This window comes from Aphelocoma coerulescens, chromosome 1 (assembly GCF_041296385.1).
Source record: "Aphelocoma coerulescens isolate FSJ_1873_10779 chromosome 1, UR_Acoe_1.0, whole genome shotgun sequence".
Lineage (NCBI taxonomy): Eukaryota > Metazoa > Chordata > Aves > Passeriformes > Corvidae > Aphelocoma > Aphelocoma coerulescens.
The window spans coordinates 64,730,041-64,749,774 of record NC_091013.1 but is presented as its reverse complement, the minus strand read 5'-3'; the positions used below and the strand labels follow the sequence as shown (position 1 = coordinate 64,749,774).

General features: G+C 35.0%; 1 protein-coding gene across 3 annotated transcripts in view; it reads right to left on the bottom strand.

Moving 5' to 3' along the window:
* LRCH1 (leucine rich repeats and calponin homology domain containing 1) overlaps positions 1 to 19,734 on the bottom strand; it is a 117,363-nt gene that overhangs the window by 18,462 nt on the left and 79,167 nt on the right. For all 3 annotated transcript variants that reach the window (XM_069010520.1, XM_069010528.1, XM_069010537.1), the window contains 6 exons: positions 19,470 to 19,583; positions 17,377 to 17,424; positions 16,080 to 16,152; positions 5,718 to 5,827; positions 2,133 to 2,270; positions 222 to 299 (listed from right to left, as the gene is read on the bottom strand). In XM_069010520.1, coding sequence (XP_068866621.1) covers positions 222 to 299; positions 2,133 to 2,270; positions 5,718 to 5,827; positions 16,080 to 16,152; positions 17,377 to 17,424; positions 19,470 to 19,583 — 561 coding nt within the window. The remainder of the gene's footprint in view (positions 1 to 221; positions 300 to 2,132; positions 2,271 to 5,717; positions 5,828 to 16,079; positions 16,153 to 17,376; positions 17,425 to 19,469; positions 19,584 to 19,734) is intronic.

Here is a 19,734-nt window from a genome sequence, read left to right as displayed (position 1 = left end):
TGAATTACTCCTTTAAGACAAAACTTGCAATTTTTAAGTGCTATGAAATAGGACATTTAAATGCACTGAAGTAATATTAAACCACATTATTTAGATAAACTTTTAAATTCTGAGTCCTTATTGCTAAAAACCTGTAGTTGATAAAGTTATCCTTCAGCTTTCATGTAATTAATGTGTTTTCATTTTTGAACATCTAGAAATGACAGACTTAATTAAATTACCTCTGGTATCCCCAGTTTTCTACATGCATCCAGAAAGTTTTCCACATTTCTCCTGCATTTGGCCATACTAAGTTTAGGCTGTAAAACAAACAGAAAAACAGTCTATGGCAAAAGAAGTCAAAAATATTCATCTGGTCAATTCACCCATTGCATTATTCTTGTACTGATACACCATTTCCACATTTCTCCTGATAACAATGCATAAAATTCTGTTCAACTTTTTCTTTCTACTACTCTAAAACCATCTTGCCTACAAATAAAAATTGAGTACACACATTGTGGATGCCATGTGCTTTTACTTATCTCTTAAAGTCACCATCTCATTTAGATCTCCATTTGTTCACAACCAGCTTATGAGGTTCTAAAACCTGCCCATTACAAAGATTTGTAACAGACAGCATTGATTTTCTGGACAGCAAATTAACTGATGAAGGATTTTAACATACATCATGGAGAACACACTTAACTGTAATTAACAGGCTCACTCCTTTTAAATTTTTTACGTACTCACAAATTTATAGTAACTATATCCAATATTAGTATCTCTGAAGAATAACTGTCCTATTACTTTAGAATCTCAAATACTTCAATAATTTGTCTCGCTCAGGACTATTCAGCAAATACTTACAGAAGTATCATATTACTAAAAAGAAAAATCAAAACTCCTCACTATTTAAGTTTTTCAATATCAGATGTGAAACAATGGTAATTCCTGAATATTCACTTAAACCAAGAATTCACTATAGTAGCAAGGAATTCAAAGAACTAATTTTCTAGGCTAAAATAATTTGAAGGCTGTTTGAAGGAAGAGAACATAAATATAAAGTTGAAACAAAATGAAAATAAATTAAAATATATGCTTTTTGTTACAGAAGACACCACAAGATACTTATTTTAAAAAATCAGCATGAGAAGTTTTTACCCCAGAAATTCAAGTTAGCATATTTTGACAATGTCATATTTTTACCAAAGATAGAAATTATTTTAAATCAAGGAACAGCAAAAGAAATTCCACTAGACCATCTGAGAAAATATCTTTTTCTTAAATCTGTCTTCTTGGAAGTTTTTACAGATTGCCTCCAAAATCCACATGGTATTCTCAGAATTGAGTATCAGGGTGTACATGGCAAATTTTTACCAACATGCACATTAAAAAGTAAAAAGGCAAATAGTCTGAAAACAAAACCTCTTCAGAACCAGACTGTTACCAGAAATCTGAAAGAATGATCTATTCAAGAAATAGACATAAACAGAGAAAACACAATGGTGTCGTCTTAGGTTTCAAGAAGTGCACCCAGAGTTTATGCTGATTTTATGTCCTGAAATCTTCGGGTCCTTAAATTTAGGCAAGCCAATATTAAATCACTACAGTGCAAGTTTCTGTTCTGTCTGCAGGTAAAAGGAATCACCTCTACATTTAACTCAACAGGACAAATATGCTAGTAAGTGTTTTAAGTGCTTCAGTAACATGACATCTGCTAAACCAGACACTGCTGAAGCCAACCTCACATTTTTTCAATCAACAAAGGAGGGGCTAGTTTTATTTTTTAAAGTTGTACTAGAATAAAAACTTGTAATTAAAGAATTTCATACTGTTCTGAACAAAAATGCCATTATGAAAATATCTCATCTTATTGCTAGATCAGGGAAAGGCAGGATAACTTTATTCATTCATAGATGTGTTTGTATAAAAATGTATGCATACACGAGATATATATATATATATATATATATATGTATATATCATATATAAAAACTAATGAACATTTGAATTTGCAGTAATATAAATGTTGCCCTTAACAGCAAAGATCCTTCATTTAACAGCAACATAGTTTTTGTACCCAAATATTATTTGGCAGTATAATGGTAATCAATACAACATTTCAGTGCAGCAAGCAACATGCAACTTACTACTGCTGGTGAGGGTACGTGAATACTTCCGACAGAGCGAGGGCGAACATGATTTACTAAATGGCACAGAACGACACCATCCATCAGAGCCGAGCCCAGGTCTTCAGGTAAACAAATCTTTAGTCTTGTTTCTATGTTCTGCAAAGGAAGAAAGCATGCACACTTTGATATAGAAATGGATGAAGGGGAAAAAAAGGGAAAAAAATACCCTCATCTCCTATGCTGTAGAGACATAGCCAGTGTTGGAGTTTTTATTACAAAGAAACACAATTCCTTTATATAACTAGTTCTTTAGAAACTAAACCACAACCTCCTTTATGCTGTTACTGAACTACATAAACTTCTTTAAAAGAACTCAACACTGCAATGTTGCTGCCACAATAGGCATCTGGTTTTATATACAGCCATATAAAAACACATCTGCATGCAATGAGTCATGTGACTGAACTACATGTGGCTCCTTCCTTTCACCATTTCCACAAGTCTCCTACCTATCCGTCTTAAATTTTCTTTATCAGCGGCACATTGAAACAGAACTGCGTCGTGTTAATAACTGTACAAGAAGAGAATAAAAGGTAATCTTTCCCTAGTAGCCTAAAAATTACTCAGGAAGCAATAGAGGGATCAGAAAAATAGGTAGGAGAAGGCAAAACATTCAGATGTAAAAAAGAAATGGATACCTGTTAAGAAAAACAGTCTCAATGAACAGAATTTGATATTGCAAAATAAAATACTTTTGAAAACATTTAAGAATTAAAAAAAAAAACCCAATCCCAGCATATTGTTATATATGATGAGTTTCCTGAATTGTGCTCCAATCTTAGTGCTCTACACTTAGAGATAATTACTCCCATTATCTTTAAATAGATGTTTCTTATTCCTAGTTGAACCTCTTAATGTCATTACTCTCTATTAATGTTACCTCAACCTGTACTGGTTGAATATGAATATCTATGAATAGGTAATTCTTTTTAGAATAAATGAAGTAGGTTGGAAGAGATTTTTGAAGGTCACAGTTTAACAAATCTGAAGTGACACCAGAGTCCTGGTTAGTTAAGTTTTGGATATCTGCAAGGAGAGAGAGCCCTAAAATCTCCAAGCAACTTTATTCAGTGTTTCCCTGCCCTTATGGCAAAGAGTTTTCTCCTTATAAGTACTTGAAAGGTCTTTCTCTGCAACTTGTGCCACTGTCTTTCATGGCTTCGCTGTTAATCTTTGAAAAGCCTGACTTTACCTTTCTTTTTACTACCCTTCAGGCAGCTGAGGACAGTCATATGATGTTCTCAGCACTCTAAAGCAAGAAATCCAATCTAAAGAAATCCAGCTCTTCGCTTCTTCCTCATACATCCTTTATTTGGGTGGCCTCACCATGAAATAGCCTCCACTGAAGCAATATGGGGTTTCATTATACTTTCCCATTTTTTTCTTTTACTGGACACACTACTCAAGTACTTGCACGTAGATTTCACAAGCGGCAAACAGGGTAGTGCTTCATGTTCACTAATATAATGTTTTGTTTTCACCTTGGTTTAATTCACAAATCAGAAAACAATTCTGGTAGATGAGATTAAAAAATACACTTCGAGACTGTTTTTCCAAAACCCGTTACAAAAATATTTATAAAAATTAATGAATTAAAAATTTATTCATTAGAACACTGATTTGTCTGTTGGGAGACTACTCAGCATAGACCAGGGTACACTTTTTATAAGAGCACAGCGCATCTACAATACCATCTCAGTGCCATTTCATGCTGGAGTCCATGGCTCTGTGTAATCTCACTAAACGCTAACCTACCACGAAACAATTCAAAAGCAAAATTAACTAATATATATATTTATTGCATAAAGTATAAACTTAATGACTTATATGTTCTGGCCTATTTTCTTGTCCAGTACATAATCAAATGCTCTGGTGGTTACTAATGCCACTAAAGGACCCAGTATACCTGAGTAAATTTTATTAATTTGAAAATCTCACTATGTGTTTTCAAACACGGTCAGTCTTCTCGCTCTTGTCACCACTCCTTGACTTGTAATCAAACTTCTCACAAGAAACAAAAGAATTTTCATTCCAGAACATGATATTTCAGGGTGAGAGCAAAGAAGGACAGTACATGGAGCTGAAGGTCAGTAACACATTAAACCAGCATTACTGGTAATACCTGATACTCTGTGGAGACATCCTTATTACTTCTCCACAATCAAGCCTGACGCAGTGGATAACTTTGTTCTACTTTTCACTGTGAGAATTAACTGAACTAATGCACAAGGCAGGAATCTTGCGGAAATTACCTATGATTATTTTTAGGAACTTGGGGGCTTGCTGCATATTTGTGGTAACTCTTAAAAGAAATGTTAAAAAGCTGCATTCATGCTGCTGAAATGGACGAGGCTCAGAATAACTACAAACTAGTGCAGTTTATTATTGCTGCTTCCATTTTCTTCCCCATTACCAAAAAGTTTGTCTCATCTAATTCCTGCATCTTATCCTTCTGGCTTCATTCAAGTTTAGAATTAAAAATATACTACATTCTATCAACTATTTTAAATCTTCAACAAGATCTGTTCTGTTAAAAAAAAAAAAAAATCAGCAGCACAAAGTTAGGTAAATTCATATTTAAAACAGGTGAGGGCCTGAGGTAAGACAATGCAAATCTGAAAGTCCGCATAGTTCTACATTAAAAATCCCACCTTTTAAACACTATTTGGTAAAGAAAAAAAGGCAAACCCTCTTGCTTTAAAATTAAATAATGAAGACATGTTATTTAAAACAAATTGATAATTTTTCAACTAGCCATTCCACGAAGCTAATGAGATAGGAACAAATAATGTTGTAATTCAGCTGTGATGTGAAAATCACCTATCATTTTCAGGATTTGCAGTGATACCCTCTGTTCTGTTAATGTGATATAACTGGAAACCTTGATAGGTTCAGGCTTGTGACATTCCTTGCAGCAAAGGCTGTCATCTTTTTTTTAAGCAGAGCCAAGTGTCATACAAACAGTGCTACCGACATATTAGTTGTGTAACACAAATCCTATGCACCAATTCCTCTATCAGGCTCTAGCTTCTACATTCAAGACAATGTATCAGGAAACCACCTTCTATATTCATATTTTCCAGTGATGAAATATTGAATTAATTTCTAAGAAAACTTTTTCAAGCATTAATTATCTACTTTCAGCTTTAACTAACAAATTTCACTATGCCTTTTACATGCAAAACTGCAGATTTCTCCAGCTGTTTGGAAATAGTTCCTAGACGTCTCTCTCTCAAGTGCTCACTTCATCCTTTCTGATTAAATTAAATAAATCATTAATTCCACCAGTGCAAGGCATGCTGATTAACTGTATGTCGTTCAGGTAACTCCCATTATTATTTCCCATTTTCACAAAATCTTTCCTGAAGTACAGACATCTGATTGTGATAAAGAACTTCAGCAATAGTCTCATTGATGTGATTTGCAGGAGTAATATTGCCTCATTAAACCTTTCTCATATTGTCCTCCTTAGGCAACTTTCCTAAAGAAAAACTACAAAAGACATTCCACCAGAATAAATTAATTCTACCAACACTCACATACCTCACGTAGCTGTTCCACAAGCTCTCTCTCTTCTCTCATCTGCTCCATTTTCCTTCGAATTGTGAACTGCGGATCTATCGATTCCAAATTTCTTTGTGGTCTTAAGAACACTATGATTTTTAAAAAGAAATTGTAGTTTAAGAACAAACACTTTGATTTATTTATTTCTAAATTAAGCAAAATCCTTAGGCACTGCTTCCAGCAAAAACAATTTTTTTTTTGTTCTCAGAAGGACAGAAAAATCTGATCTGGGATTACAATTATGAATGGCTGTTTTCTGGATATTGCTCTGTACAGCATCCTGAGGCATCAATGGTGTGGATAATTTGTCATCCAAATTCTAGTCTCAATGGGCAAATTCTGTTAGATGATTAAGCACCAGCAGTGTCCCTTAGAGAGTCTGATCTGTACAACACTGTATTTAACATGGCAAGAAACACCTCTTATTCTTTTAAGTAAAACTCCTAACAAGATGCTGTATTGTGTAACAAGCTGTGACAAGCTTCCTTCACATAACAAATCGCTTGCTAGATAAGGTTATGCTAAAAAAAAACCACCCACCAAACAAAGTCTTATAGACATGTAGGAAGACTCAGCCATTCAGTAACTGCCTACACTAAAAAGTCGTATTGCAAACATAGCATTGCACAAACTCTTGGCAGTTCTGCTTCCCACCAGTCCTGTTGACTCTATCACTTTGCCCACATACAGTTCCTTGAAATCATGACATGACATTTCCGCAAATACGCACCTCTACCCTTCCATTCTTGTGATCAGTGACCGTTTTGAATGGTTTGGAAGAACAAGAAGATGTACGGTCAAAAAGCAACTGTCCCTGTTTGTGACTTTGTTTGCCATCTCAGACAAGTGCAGTCATGAGGAATCTCACCCAGCTGTGTGCAGGTTCACCTGTATGCAGGCTGCTTAAGTAATGAGATGACTGATCTAAGCTACTTCTCTAGTCAAAGGGACAGACAGACAGCACCTATGGCACTTCAGCCAAAAGGCAGAGTTCTTTCCCCTAATTACTATAAAAAGGAGCTTAAGGCAACAAACTCCTTGCATATCTTTAGGCTACTCATTTGAGGCATCAAGATAGAATAAACCATGGCCAGTTACCAAACTCGCTTCCTTTCACTACTTGACTCACACAGTCCTAATTTAACTTTTCCCAGGCAACTGAAACTTGCTACATTGCTGTTAAATCCATAATTTCTGGAATGCCATATTAATGCCATTTGTTAAACAGAACTACTTTTAAATAAAACACCTACTATTACAGTTTTATACTAGTAAACTCTGTTCTTCATAATGTCATCAGAAATCCCAGTGGCAGAGAGGGAGAGCATCCTGTAGAGAACGTGCAGGACTAAGGTAGAGAACATGCAGGACTGAGAACTACAGAGAGTGACTGCATCTCAGTTCACTTCTCCAGGTGGACTACACATCTTCATCAGTGTCACTATTCAGAAGGATTTACACACAGGTGCACACATTATAAACAAAAACATTCTTTATGCTGACCTGACACACAATGCATGAGAGTAGCAGAGCCATGCCTTCAGATGCAAAAAGCCCACAGTTGTAGTGACATTTAATCTTTGGCTTTGTAGAAGGCAAACTGGACATTTGGAATTGAATTCTATATCCAAAGTAGAGTGTATGAACAGATCCATGCTTCCTAACATGTTGTAGGAAAGGTGACACATGACTATGACTGCACATGCCCAAATACACAAAGGCTGTTAGAACACGTATATATGGTGAAAATTACCTAAAATGTTATTTAACAAATTGTATCATTTAGGATGGCTACAACAACAAAAAAATCAAATCCCAAGTTTTTCAAGAGCAGAAACCCTTATCAAGGACTTCTATTAACTCCAGAACTGTACTGTATTAAAATTTCTGCATTAGCAATTCTGTGATAATTTACTGGAGGCTGCTTCTAATTTTTTAAGAGGTGAAATAAAAATCTCCTATCACATTAATTAAAAACAATAGTTTTTTTAAGTAATTTCTAAGATTTTATAGTTCACTGTACAAGTCTAATAATTGAGCTTTGGTGCCTTTCATAGATGAAAGGCATACCTAGATAAAAATCCTTGAATGGTAAAACCATGTTTAAACAGTATTTAAAAGTCACTGTAGCTTTATTAGCAGTAGTAACATTTCAAATGATTATCAGTAGTACAAAATTACATTCAATTTTCATAGAATATTATTATCGTTTTCATTCAGTTTGGCCACATCCATCCTTTTTTAGGCCTTTGTGAAGTCAAAGTTCCAAGATCTACTTCCTTCCAAATTCAGATTACAAATGTCCCTTACTGAAAGGTATCTGCATTACTTTGTCAATTCCACCACAAGAAAAAGGCAGTGAGAAACTACAATTAGAAGCTTTTCAATAATATAAGTTTAATTGATTAAAAAACAGAATCTAAAAACATCCACGCTCTAAAGCATTAACTGTAAAAGTTTTTGTTATGCACTGAATTTTTAAAAAAGTGTTCCCAGTACAGGAAGTTTTGGCAGTACTAAGTGTTGCTTGGTTCTCAGCATTACACACAATCTCCAGCAAGGGGAGCCCATACCTCACACACACCTGAATGCCTATTTTTTACTCTTTCAAAGAGTCAGTTTCTGCTTTTTGAATCCATGGTCAAGCCAGGTTATTATGTAATGCTTGTTCCAATAATTTTTTTAAAAAGTATTTTGCACAAGTGTCAACAAGTTAGATAAGTAATAGTTAATAACATAGTATGTACTCAACGTACTACTGTCAAGGACAAAATTCCTTGTGAAAATTCTCATTTCTGCACTGAATTCCAATGAACATTTGTGCACTGTTAAATGCACACCAAGGAATTCAGTGTACTCAGTACTTAGTGTGACAACATCATCCTTCAGGCAAAATAAAAATTATTTAACCTGACACTAAAGGTAACAGACAAAAAGAAGGCTGGACTATGACAGGCAGAGATGAAGTCAGGCCAAAAGTTTATAGTTAGATTTCTCTTTGATTGACTTATTCAGTGTAAATTTAAGTAACAGAAATGCAATAGCCCCAATTAAAAAAATATGCAGTCGTAAAACCAGTTTCTGCTGAAACACTCCAAGATAATAAATGCTAACATTTGCATTTGGCTTAAGATTTGAGTGACAGGAGGCATCTATCTGTTCCAAATGCACAAGCTAGTCTGTGCCACTCTTTTCATTTAGAAGATTAAAACCGTAACAAATATAGGTTAGTACAGATGAAATTCTGCACTGATTGAAGCACCTCTAGGTTGCTCTCTTAGAACATTCATCAGTGAAATGTTAACTTAGCTTCACACCATCATGAACTAAATTCAGTTTTTTCAACTTACCAGTATCAGAATTCTTATATTCCACACTCATTTCCGCCATGGAGCTGATTCCTTATGTATGCTGCCTCTTATGGTTTTATAATCAAGAACACTGAGGCAAATAGCAAATATTGCCAACTAAAGAACTGAACTAAGAATGAAATGCCCCTGTGAAGGGGCTTCAGTCGTAAGTCTTGGGTGGTACAAGTGTGACTGCCAGAGTGGCATCTGGATGGTAAGACAGAACGTTTACTTAACAGTAAGCTAAATGTTTGCATTTATCCCTCAGTATTTGTGGTCTTGGTTTCAATCTGATACTTTTGACAGTTTCAATACCTTTTAATACCTAAACACCCTTCTACTTTCAGGCAATTGGAAAAACATGGCCCACTCTGCGTATTAGTGCTATGTCTCAGCGTATTATGACAATAAAACCCTGGAGAAAAAACAAAACAAAAGCAGCAGTCTAATGTCTGATAGTCCACTAATGGACCTGACCATCACTATTAGCATCTTACTAACAGTTTCTATTGGACAGAAATCACTATTTTTGCTTAGCTGATTGTTTCAGCTTTGTTTCTTTATGGATTCTTCCATTAAGCCAGTTATGCACCTGCACCAATAAATGCAGATGGAAGCAGGATATTTTAATAGTCAGTATCTTTCAAAAATAATAAATAAAAAAGTGCAGAAGAGAGAGCAGCAAAATTAATTGTTATTTGAGTACAACTTTTATAAACTCTTTAAAATAAAGCAAGTAAATAAACCTACACTGAAAATAGTTCTTGGAATTAATATCATGGGAAAAGTTGTTTTGCCAGAGTTGAAGAGTGACACTTCACTCATTGATTTTTGACACTACATATTCCAGTGCCAATTAAAGTGCATCCTCTGAGGTATTTAGTCTTATAAACATCCCCTGGAGAGTACTGTCTTTTCTCCTTAGCCACACGGGGCATTCACCACATACTCATGTTTCTGAAAATATAAAATTAAGTAAATGATATATGGAACACCTACCATTGTCACTGTCTCCTTCAGATGGGATACTGTAGCTAAAGTTGTCCCATGTTTGTGCCTGTGTAAGTGTGTTGAAGGAGATAGGAGGAAAACTGAGGGATGGGTCTGCTGGAGGGGAGTGATAACCAGTCCAACCATGGTGGTAATAAGGACCGGAGTGGGGATAAAAGTGGGCAGCAGCATTTCATATATGGCATTAGGATTGTATGGTAATGGCAAAGATGTAATTAAGAGGTGATTAATACAAAATGCATAAATTTTGAGAAAAGAATGAAAGATGGTGCAGAATAAAAAGAACGAAAAGTTAAATGTTAGTACTTGCAAATCATACATTATATGTGCAGTTAAGGCTGTTAAGCTTAGCAAGATCATTGTAACCACAGCACTTCACACAACTTGTTACAACCAAGTTTTAAGAAAAAGTACCCATAGATTTTGCATTAAAGCCTGATAAAAACCTTGACTCTGAATCAGAAGGTAAATATACCAGCTGTGAAGTTTCAATAAGGAAACTTTCACAGAATAAAAGCTTTGAAAAATTTGTGTAACTATGTAATAGGAACACTTCTCACAAAGACAAAGAAAATTAACACATTCATGTGAAAATATTATTACACTACAATTTCCCAGCTGATTTTGGAAGTAGCAGCTACATTATCACTTAGATTCTCATTTTGTTGAAGGATGTTCAGTAAGTACATGTACCACAGATGTTTTCCTTTCATGTTAATTCACTTACTCGTAAATAAAGCACTACTTTTTTTCTTGCTAACTCCCCCAGCAATAAATTCAAATCTACAATGGGTCCACCATGCTATGTAAGTACTGGTCCTCCACAACTTTTACAGGCCTCTCAGGGACAAGAACAGACATAGAATACCCTCGGAGGGTGATCCCGAGTTTGTACAACGAGCTTTGGCAAATCTGCGCCATAGACAGTCTTCTGGCAAACACAGCTTCATTAATGATTCAATTGGACTCCCTGAAGCACACAAAACTGTACAATTCCACAGAAGCTGCAACAGTCTGCTGTAGACTATTCATCAGATAACTGTAACAGCATGTCATGCCTACAGTTCATGACCACCCACGAACTCATTATGGAGCTAAACTTGGACAGCAATACAGACCCTGTTCTCCCTACCTATTCTGCCATCTCTCCTTTAACTAGTCACAACACCACCCCTTACTGTTCCTCAGATCCTCAGTGGAAATTTTTATTCCTTCCCCACCACATCTACTCTGCACTTCTGTCTCTTGTCTTGATTGTGGCAAAGATTTCTGCCCAAGCTTTCCTCAAACCTCCTATCCACAGTGTGTCAGAACTGGATACTAAGACCCTTAAAATACCTCCTCCCTGAATCTCTTCATCCTTTCAAAGCTTCACACTGGTTTCCTACTTTATGACAGATTTAAATCTCTTTTCTGCCTTTCACAATAATGCTGCTCCTCAATAAATGCTTCCTGCATCTGATCACAATGTTCCCTACCACTTCTTCAAAAGAAATTAGTAATTCACTCATTTCTTGTTCTTCTACATGTATCTCCACGTTTATCTATTGAATCCTACACACGAGCAACAGTCATGTTCCTCAGACTAGAGATTACAAACTACCTCTGCTCTAAATGCTAAACCATAAACACAAATCAATTTAAGATTTCTGTGTAGATCTAAAAGCAACTAAAACCACTTACTATTAGAAGAAAGTTCAAAGTAAAGTTTCAGTAAGCACAGAAAGTCCCTCTTTTCTACCATTCCAAACTAATATTCAGAAGGAACTTAATAATGTAGGATTTCTCCTTCCCACAATTTTGGAATCTGTATTAACATGATAATAATTCAGACAGTGTCACATAAAGCTTCACCTTAAACTTCTTTTCAGAGTTCCACAGCTCTCTCTCTTTAGACTTTTCCCAGGGCTGGGTCACCGCTTCTGGCTATTGGGACACCAGATCAGCTAAACCTGAGAGTCAGCACAACTTAAACTCTGAGTAGAGTCAACACTGGGTAACAGAACACAGATTTATGGCAAAAGATAAACAGTCTGACTGGTAGCAATTGGTATTCTCAACTGTTTTCCAAAGTACACAGATAATGCCGTTAGGAAACAAAACAAATGGAAGGAATAAATATCCAAAGATTAAAAAAACAGTAACGAGCACTCAAATGAAAGGAAAATATTGTCAAGTTTCAATGATATGTTCCAACTAACTTGAAATACAAGCATGTCTACCATAGATGCTAACATTGTGCTTCAAGTTCTCTACAAGTCACCCAAACTGAGGGCACTATATTGACAAGTAATGTTATGCTACGTAAACAGTTGCAAGGGAACAACTCCTCACTTCAGAATTCAAAGTGCTTTGTGAATTCGAGTTTTTTCAGTGCTTGTTTCAGTGCTTGCCTCTGACAGTATAAATTTTTTTGTCTGTGTTGCTGTCACTTCGTTCAGCAGAAACTAAGAAACACAGTGACCTAGAAATGGCACAGAACAAAAGCAAGAACTACTCTTGATTGCAAGATGTATTAGAAGCTACTCAGGTCTGGCACCTTGAAGGTCTGGCACATTAAAGACAGCATAACAAGACCTTGCCAGCCCTCAATTTCAACAAATAGCACCACTCTTAACATTTTAATCAATTCATGGATGAAGGAGGGAGAATTTAAATTTATTAGCTATTTTGAGTGATTCCTTTTCAGAGAGCTAATGTACTTCCCAAGAGAAAAACTAAGGCTTTAAGAAAATTGTTTCTTTTCAATGGTATTTTTTAAGGTTTTCAAAATTAATGTGAATTTGAGAAGTCCCTACTCTCTCAAAATATTTAAAATACAGAAGGAAATAATCTGAAAAATTTAAAAATCCTCTACCTTTTTAGCTTCAATGTAAACTTCTGACCCTTTGAAAAAATCTTTCAAGAAATCTAAACACATTCATTACCTTTCAAAACATTTTCTTTGGGTACTTTGGATTCTTTCTGTCAGCTGTCAGATACGAATTTTCCCAATATTTTGCCTAGCTTAAAAAATGAAAGTATGAAAGGTCCTTCAGTCCTGAATACATACCAGTATGTACTAACACACAAGTTCAAAACACTGCGGTTTATCCTCTGGAAGCACTTACATTTGTGTGTGTACTTCAAAAAACTGGAATCTTTACCAGAAGTCTAGAACAGTTTACTTTCACCTTTCCAAGAGACATAAACCATTATGAAGCGATGCGGAGGAGGGAAAGTCAAATAGAAAGCAGCATTCATTTTAAATAGATGAAAATAAACACAGTGAAAACAAACTCTCAAATTTCAGAAAAAAATATGGTTGCATATATTTTCATTGAAAATTTGCCACTATTTTTTCCACAGAGCATTATATGGATGCATTTTAGTTAGAACACTTCAATATTCTTTTAATGTCGCACTTGGATTTAAGAGATTTATAGAAGCAACTAATTCAAATGTAAGCTCTACCAAAGCTGAATAGTTAAAACTCATTAAGACTATATAACTTCATTAAAGCTTACATTTTCAGTAAGTTTTAACATTTCCCCTAAGGCCATTAAGAACTGAAATGAAAAAACCTATTAAAATAAACTACAAACTAAGCTAAAAAGTTTCCTGGATCACAGAAATGCTGTACCTCTGCACTAGCTCAGGTCTATGACACTAAGGCAGCATATAATTAACAAGTACAAATTCCAGCCAGTGACAGAATGGTTCAAACATACAAAACTTGCACAAAGTTTTAAAGGAGATACAAGGAAGAAACTACAGACCTGCCAAGCAAACCAGCTTGAAAAGGAAAAACATGCAGGCTGCACAAACAGGCCAGTATTGTCAGTCATGTACTACTTCTGTATGTAAATATTTCTTATGTGTTAGCAAATTAGCAAAAGATGAAATAATATGCTGCTTTACTATGCCTTTGCAAGGTTTCCTTCTTGCTTCATGATGTTACATAGCTAATATACTGTATTTTTATCTGAAACTGGATGTAATGTTTTACTATTGCCAAGTTCCCCTATCTTACTATGGTATAAATTTAAGGTAAGATGACTGAAACTAGATGTGATCAGGTGAGAAACGGTGCAGTAATGGATCTATCTTAGTGGCTGTAGCGTCTCATATGGCAAAGAAAATAAATTCATTATTATCAAGTTTATGCAACCATAATATGACCAAAAGACACTACAGCATCAGCATACTCAAATCTATTCAAATATATGAATTTCAATTAGTACAGTGCAGAAAACAGAAGGTTCTAACTAACTGACTTTGGTCAGTTCAGTGAGGCTATACACAGCTGCAATATAATCAGGGGAAGAACTATAGGACTTGTGCACATCTGGTCTTGAATCATGTGACTTGGAGGTTTTCTTGCAAAGGACTGCAAACACTGCAACCCAGACTTTCTAGAAATTATCTCAAAAAAAGAGTCACTAGGCTATTTTGCCCTGACTTATTCTAGCCATTAAGTATAGGAGATCTGGGCACAGATATGCCAAGATTCAGAAGTGCACATTAAACTAACACTTGAACAAGAAGTCACGGTCTTGCATATTCTTCCACAAAGCAGCTTCCAGTGCCCAGCAGCAGATTTCACTGTGGACTCAGAACACAGCCCACATCCTGTGAAAGCAGCAACACAGCATGGGCCCTTTTGCATTCACACATCTTTCCCTTAACAGTGATACTGCAATATTGCCACTGGACTATGCAATATTACTCAATGTTTTCTTTTCAACAAATTGTGAAAGGACCCATTTGCTCATCATTTAACCCATATTTTAAATATATGCAGAAATATCGACATTTCTAAATCATCAGGAACAAGACAGAGCCAGAGTTAACATTCCAACAACCTAAGAAATGCACCTGAACAGATCTAACTGTATATCATAACTACATCAGAAACTTGAACTATCTTCTTTCATAAAAAAAGATTTCTAGCACTTCAAAAAAACCCAACAAAAACCAAATAAATCTATGGGTACAATTTCATAAACATTTTCTCAATGTTTTACAAGCAGTTTCACAAACTGCTGCCATTATTGCCAAGTATTTTGTTATGGAAACTACAAGCTTGTAGGGGTTTACCAGCACTTGATTAAAAGCATTTGTGGTGAATGAGAGAAACCAGAACTACAGTCTTAGGATGCTGAAAGATACTGAAAACCTAGACCTACTCTTTAGAGGTGACATGACATGACTTAATATTGACTACCACAGTACACAGAAGATAAAAACAGAATTAAATCATGTAGCTAATCCTGTTTTTAAAGGAAGCTGTTATCCAAATTCTCAAATACATCTCTAGGTTTGGGAGTTGTTTTGTTGTCACTTGCTTTTAGGTTTTGCTTGTTTTGTTTGTTTGTTTTCAAATAAACTGCTGCTTGTCAAAAGACTGGTGGTTATGCAGATAGAGTGCATTGCAAATTCATTGAACTCAGTTGCTGGCTGAAGTAAAGATCTAACCTTCCCACAATGCTTGATCTTTACTCAACCGTAACTGCTGACAGACTCAATGAAGTGAAAAATTTCCAGAGCAACACAAGTGTTTTCCAAAATAGCCTAATTATTTGTTGAATAATACATTATTCAACAAAATCTAAACTGTATCACTACATACCAATCAAGCAAAAAATCTTATTTCAGTTAGTATGTCAGCACAGATGATAAGTATGTAAATACATGCAAAATGTGTAGTTATATCCAAACACGTATTTTTGTAAATATACATACATATAACTTTATAAAACACCCAATTTACTAGTAATGGATGAAAATTGATCCATATTTAATGCGCCAAATAAATACTTCTTAGAAATTCCATCTTGGTTCAAAACTAGAAAACCTTAAAATGTTCTAAACTTCTTCTAATTGTTGTACAGAAAATGTTACATTGCTTACTTCATAAGGGGGAAAAATAGAGATAGCTAATAATAACAGAGACATAAAAAACCCAAACCAGTACACACAAATTGGTTTCCCACATTACCTGATCGTGGCTTCAGGCCAAAAGGTATTGTGGTGTTTGTTGTAGGAGACATTGTTGGACTTTTATCCTTATTCTGTGTAATTCAAGAACACAAATCAAAGTTAGACTAACACCCAGAATATAGCTCAGCATATCTGACTATGCAAAATGCAAAAGTTAACAATACTGCATGCTACAACGAATCCACGACAATCTGATCACAATAGAGTCCCAAACCTATGATAACCTCCCTTTTTTATTGTACTCTATTCCTCCGCTAGAAAAGATGCATTTCTGACAAAAGAGAGCAAGATATTCCCCCTAGTTATAAATATGCTCAATTATTTCTCCGTTTTATCTTGTGTCATCACTTGGTTCCAAGCATACATTTTGTGGCAGAGTACATTAAGAAAAACAAAGCAAAGGCATGTTTTTTCCTTAGACACGTTTGTTTCTTTCACAGAATTAATTACCATTCTGCATGGTATTTTCCACGCAACACTGAATTTCTGTGTTAAAAATAGAAAACAGGAAATTAGGCATACACCTCAGAGCAGCATTGCCCCTGACCCTGAACTAGGCTAAGAGTTGCAGCAGGAAGAATGGAACAGCAACATACAGGAGAAGGGAAGGTATAATCATCATACCACCAATGGCAACACAGAAAGAGTCCTATGAACAAACTCCAGAAACCCATTTAAAAAGCAATTCCACTGGAGCTGGAAGCTACAGAAGTCCCATCACCAAGACTGGTGGATGGTGGCTGTGTGCTCACAATTTTCAAGTTGCTTATGCCCAATGCAGTATAGAGGGAGAAGCCCTATTTCTGCACAAAAGAAAAAAAATGAAGGTAAATAATCTCCATAAGGAGCTCCCTATGGTTTTTACCTTTTTGATCTTACAATGAGATTCGCACCAAAAAGCTACAGGATCAATAGAATCAGATTCCTCTCTGAAAACTAATCAAGGACGTAACACAACTATGCAACAAGAAATTGCACTGGAATCAATAAAAAGCCTTGTTGAACAAGGAAGAATTAAAAAAACCCAAAAATTAAAAAAATGTGTCAGAATGAAGAAAATGTAAAAAAATTAACAGTTTTATACTAAACTGCATATTTAGAAACAAGCTGATCAGAAAGTGTATTTTCATACCCGAGTAAGTCTCTGAGATGCCAAGATTAAAACACATGCCAAACAAACCACATATTCATTTCTGATGAGCTCAGTCATACGTTCTGTGGAATTCAGTTATGTTTCATTTAGTCTATGAAACACTCATATAAAATATATAAGAGACAAACAAATGACATTTTACCTCATTGTGAGAGGTTTGCCCGCTTGTGTTCCAAAGAATTAGATCATTCTGCATGTTTGGAAAGTTAAAAAGAAAAAAAAAAGAAAAAAATTTCAGAAACTATATTAGCGATGCACAGAAATGGGACATTTTACTAATTATAGTCAGATACATATTAATACTTAGTTCTTTTTTTCACTGAAGCCATTCATTTGCATTAATAATAAATACTTTTATTGCGAGCTGAAGAACATTCTTTAAAAAGCATGTGGAAACTACTCACACAGATTTGTCATTAACTTTTTAGCTTCAATACTAAGGGATTATAGCTGCATTTATAAGATTTTAATGTTTGTTGGTTAAATTGTAGCATACTTTTTTTTTAATTAAACTACCACAAAAGTGTAATTTGCAAATATAGATTTTCTATACAGATTTGAAGAGAGAAGTATTCTGTAAAACATTAAATTTATAATTGCAATACAACATACTTTTTGTTACGATTTCTGTTATAGTTACAGCAGAAAAATGTATACCACACTGATAAATATGAAATATAATCATTAATTCAGCATCAATCATAACTCAGTAGAAGGATAACTGGCATAAGTAAAAGTAAATTATAATTCAACTCAGAACAATCTCCCTAGGGCAATTTTTTTTTAATTGACAAAAAATGGAAACAAAAGAGAGCATTTGGAACACTTGGTCCCAACAGTCACAGAGCTTTCCAAAAGTTAGCAAAATGGGAAGGAAGATTACACACCCATTTTGCTTCATGACCTTTCTTGGCCACTTTTCAAGATTAAAAAAAATTCTTCAGCCTTAGACATCTTTCATAATATTAGCTGAACCACTGTATTGCCTAGAATAAACAGAGAGAAATCTTACTCATCTGATCATAGCCAGTTCAACCTGGGGACTTGCATGCTTGACCACTTCTATTTTATTCTAGTCAGAATTTTGAATTTAAGATGAATTGAATTAATTTAGTAACACAAGCAGCGACACAAGTGCTTACTATACTGCACAGAACACAGCATGATTAAAAACTTGCTCTTGCAGGATGTGTTTCCACTTCAGAGTGTGCCTAGTATTTTCACCTGCATAAGACAGTCCAGATCAGATCCCCACAAGTGTTCAGGAATATTGTGCTTCTTTTGGAGACGTGAATTAGTGGTGTATCTTTGCTAAACAGTTCACAAAAATACAGAGACCACTTTGACACTGAATTAGCCTTATCTGTTAATCTCAACAATGAAGTAAAGCTGCTCCAGATAAAGTGTGGTAACCCAAATGTACAACAGTATAACAAAGAAGATTAACCAACTCCATTTTCTGATGTTTTAAAGAAAAATTAAGATTAACAAAATCACAAATTTATCTCAGGAGTATTTGATATTATGATGATGACTATATAAGAATATTTGAAAAGCATTAAGATAAACAAAAAACGACCTATTTCTGGATATAACAGATAATATTAAGGTACTGCCAATATAGACAGCATCTTCTGTAATTTTGTTCTCACAATCTGCTTGCAAAGTGCAGTCACAAAATCCCATACAACAAGTTCTGAATAAAAAATGCCCCAAATATTTAGGGGTTTTTTGTAGTTCCTAATTTCTGGATCATTACAGTGTACAAATCTTAAAATATTTTTGAAACTTTAGAACTATCATCTCAACCTATATACAGTCTGTTTGCAATATTAAATACAATTTTAAAAACCTGCTGTTAATATAAACTTAGAAGCGTATATAACTACAAGAATATTTGGGGTGAGAGGGGAAGAGGAATCAGGTATTTAATTTTCTTGCTTTGAGATGGCATTTTTTTCCAGGGGAATGCAACCCCTGCAACTACTACCCTTTTTATTGGATAAAAATACTTTTATTGAATGTATTACATAAGTTCTTTCCAAAGGGATAGGTCTTAATCAACTTTCCATTTACAGTCAAACCTTGAGACTCATGCTAAGGCAAAAAAAAAAAAAAAAATCAAGCCAAATCCCCACAATGGGCCTAAACCCATTATCCCCACACACAAATTGACAGAATGCAATGATCCATTCCAAATGTTTCCACATTTATTGCATCTGGACACCTCCATACCTGGCTCAATGACCATTTTTCACCCTGTTCACAAGTTCTTGCTTCAGGCTTTGCTTTCTCCATAATCAACTCTCTCGTCCTCTGGAATTCCAGTTCCTCTTCAGCATTTTCTCTCTGTAAGATAAATAACTCTTCTTAAATAACTCTTCTGTCTGTACTGCTGGAAATAGAACTACTTTTTTTTTTTTTTTTTTTTTTGCATAATGTTACCTTGAAGTATTTCTTAAAAATACTGTGATAAAAAGCAGACACAGAAGCACGCAGA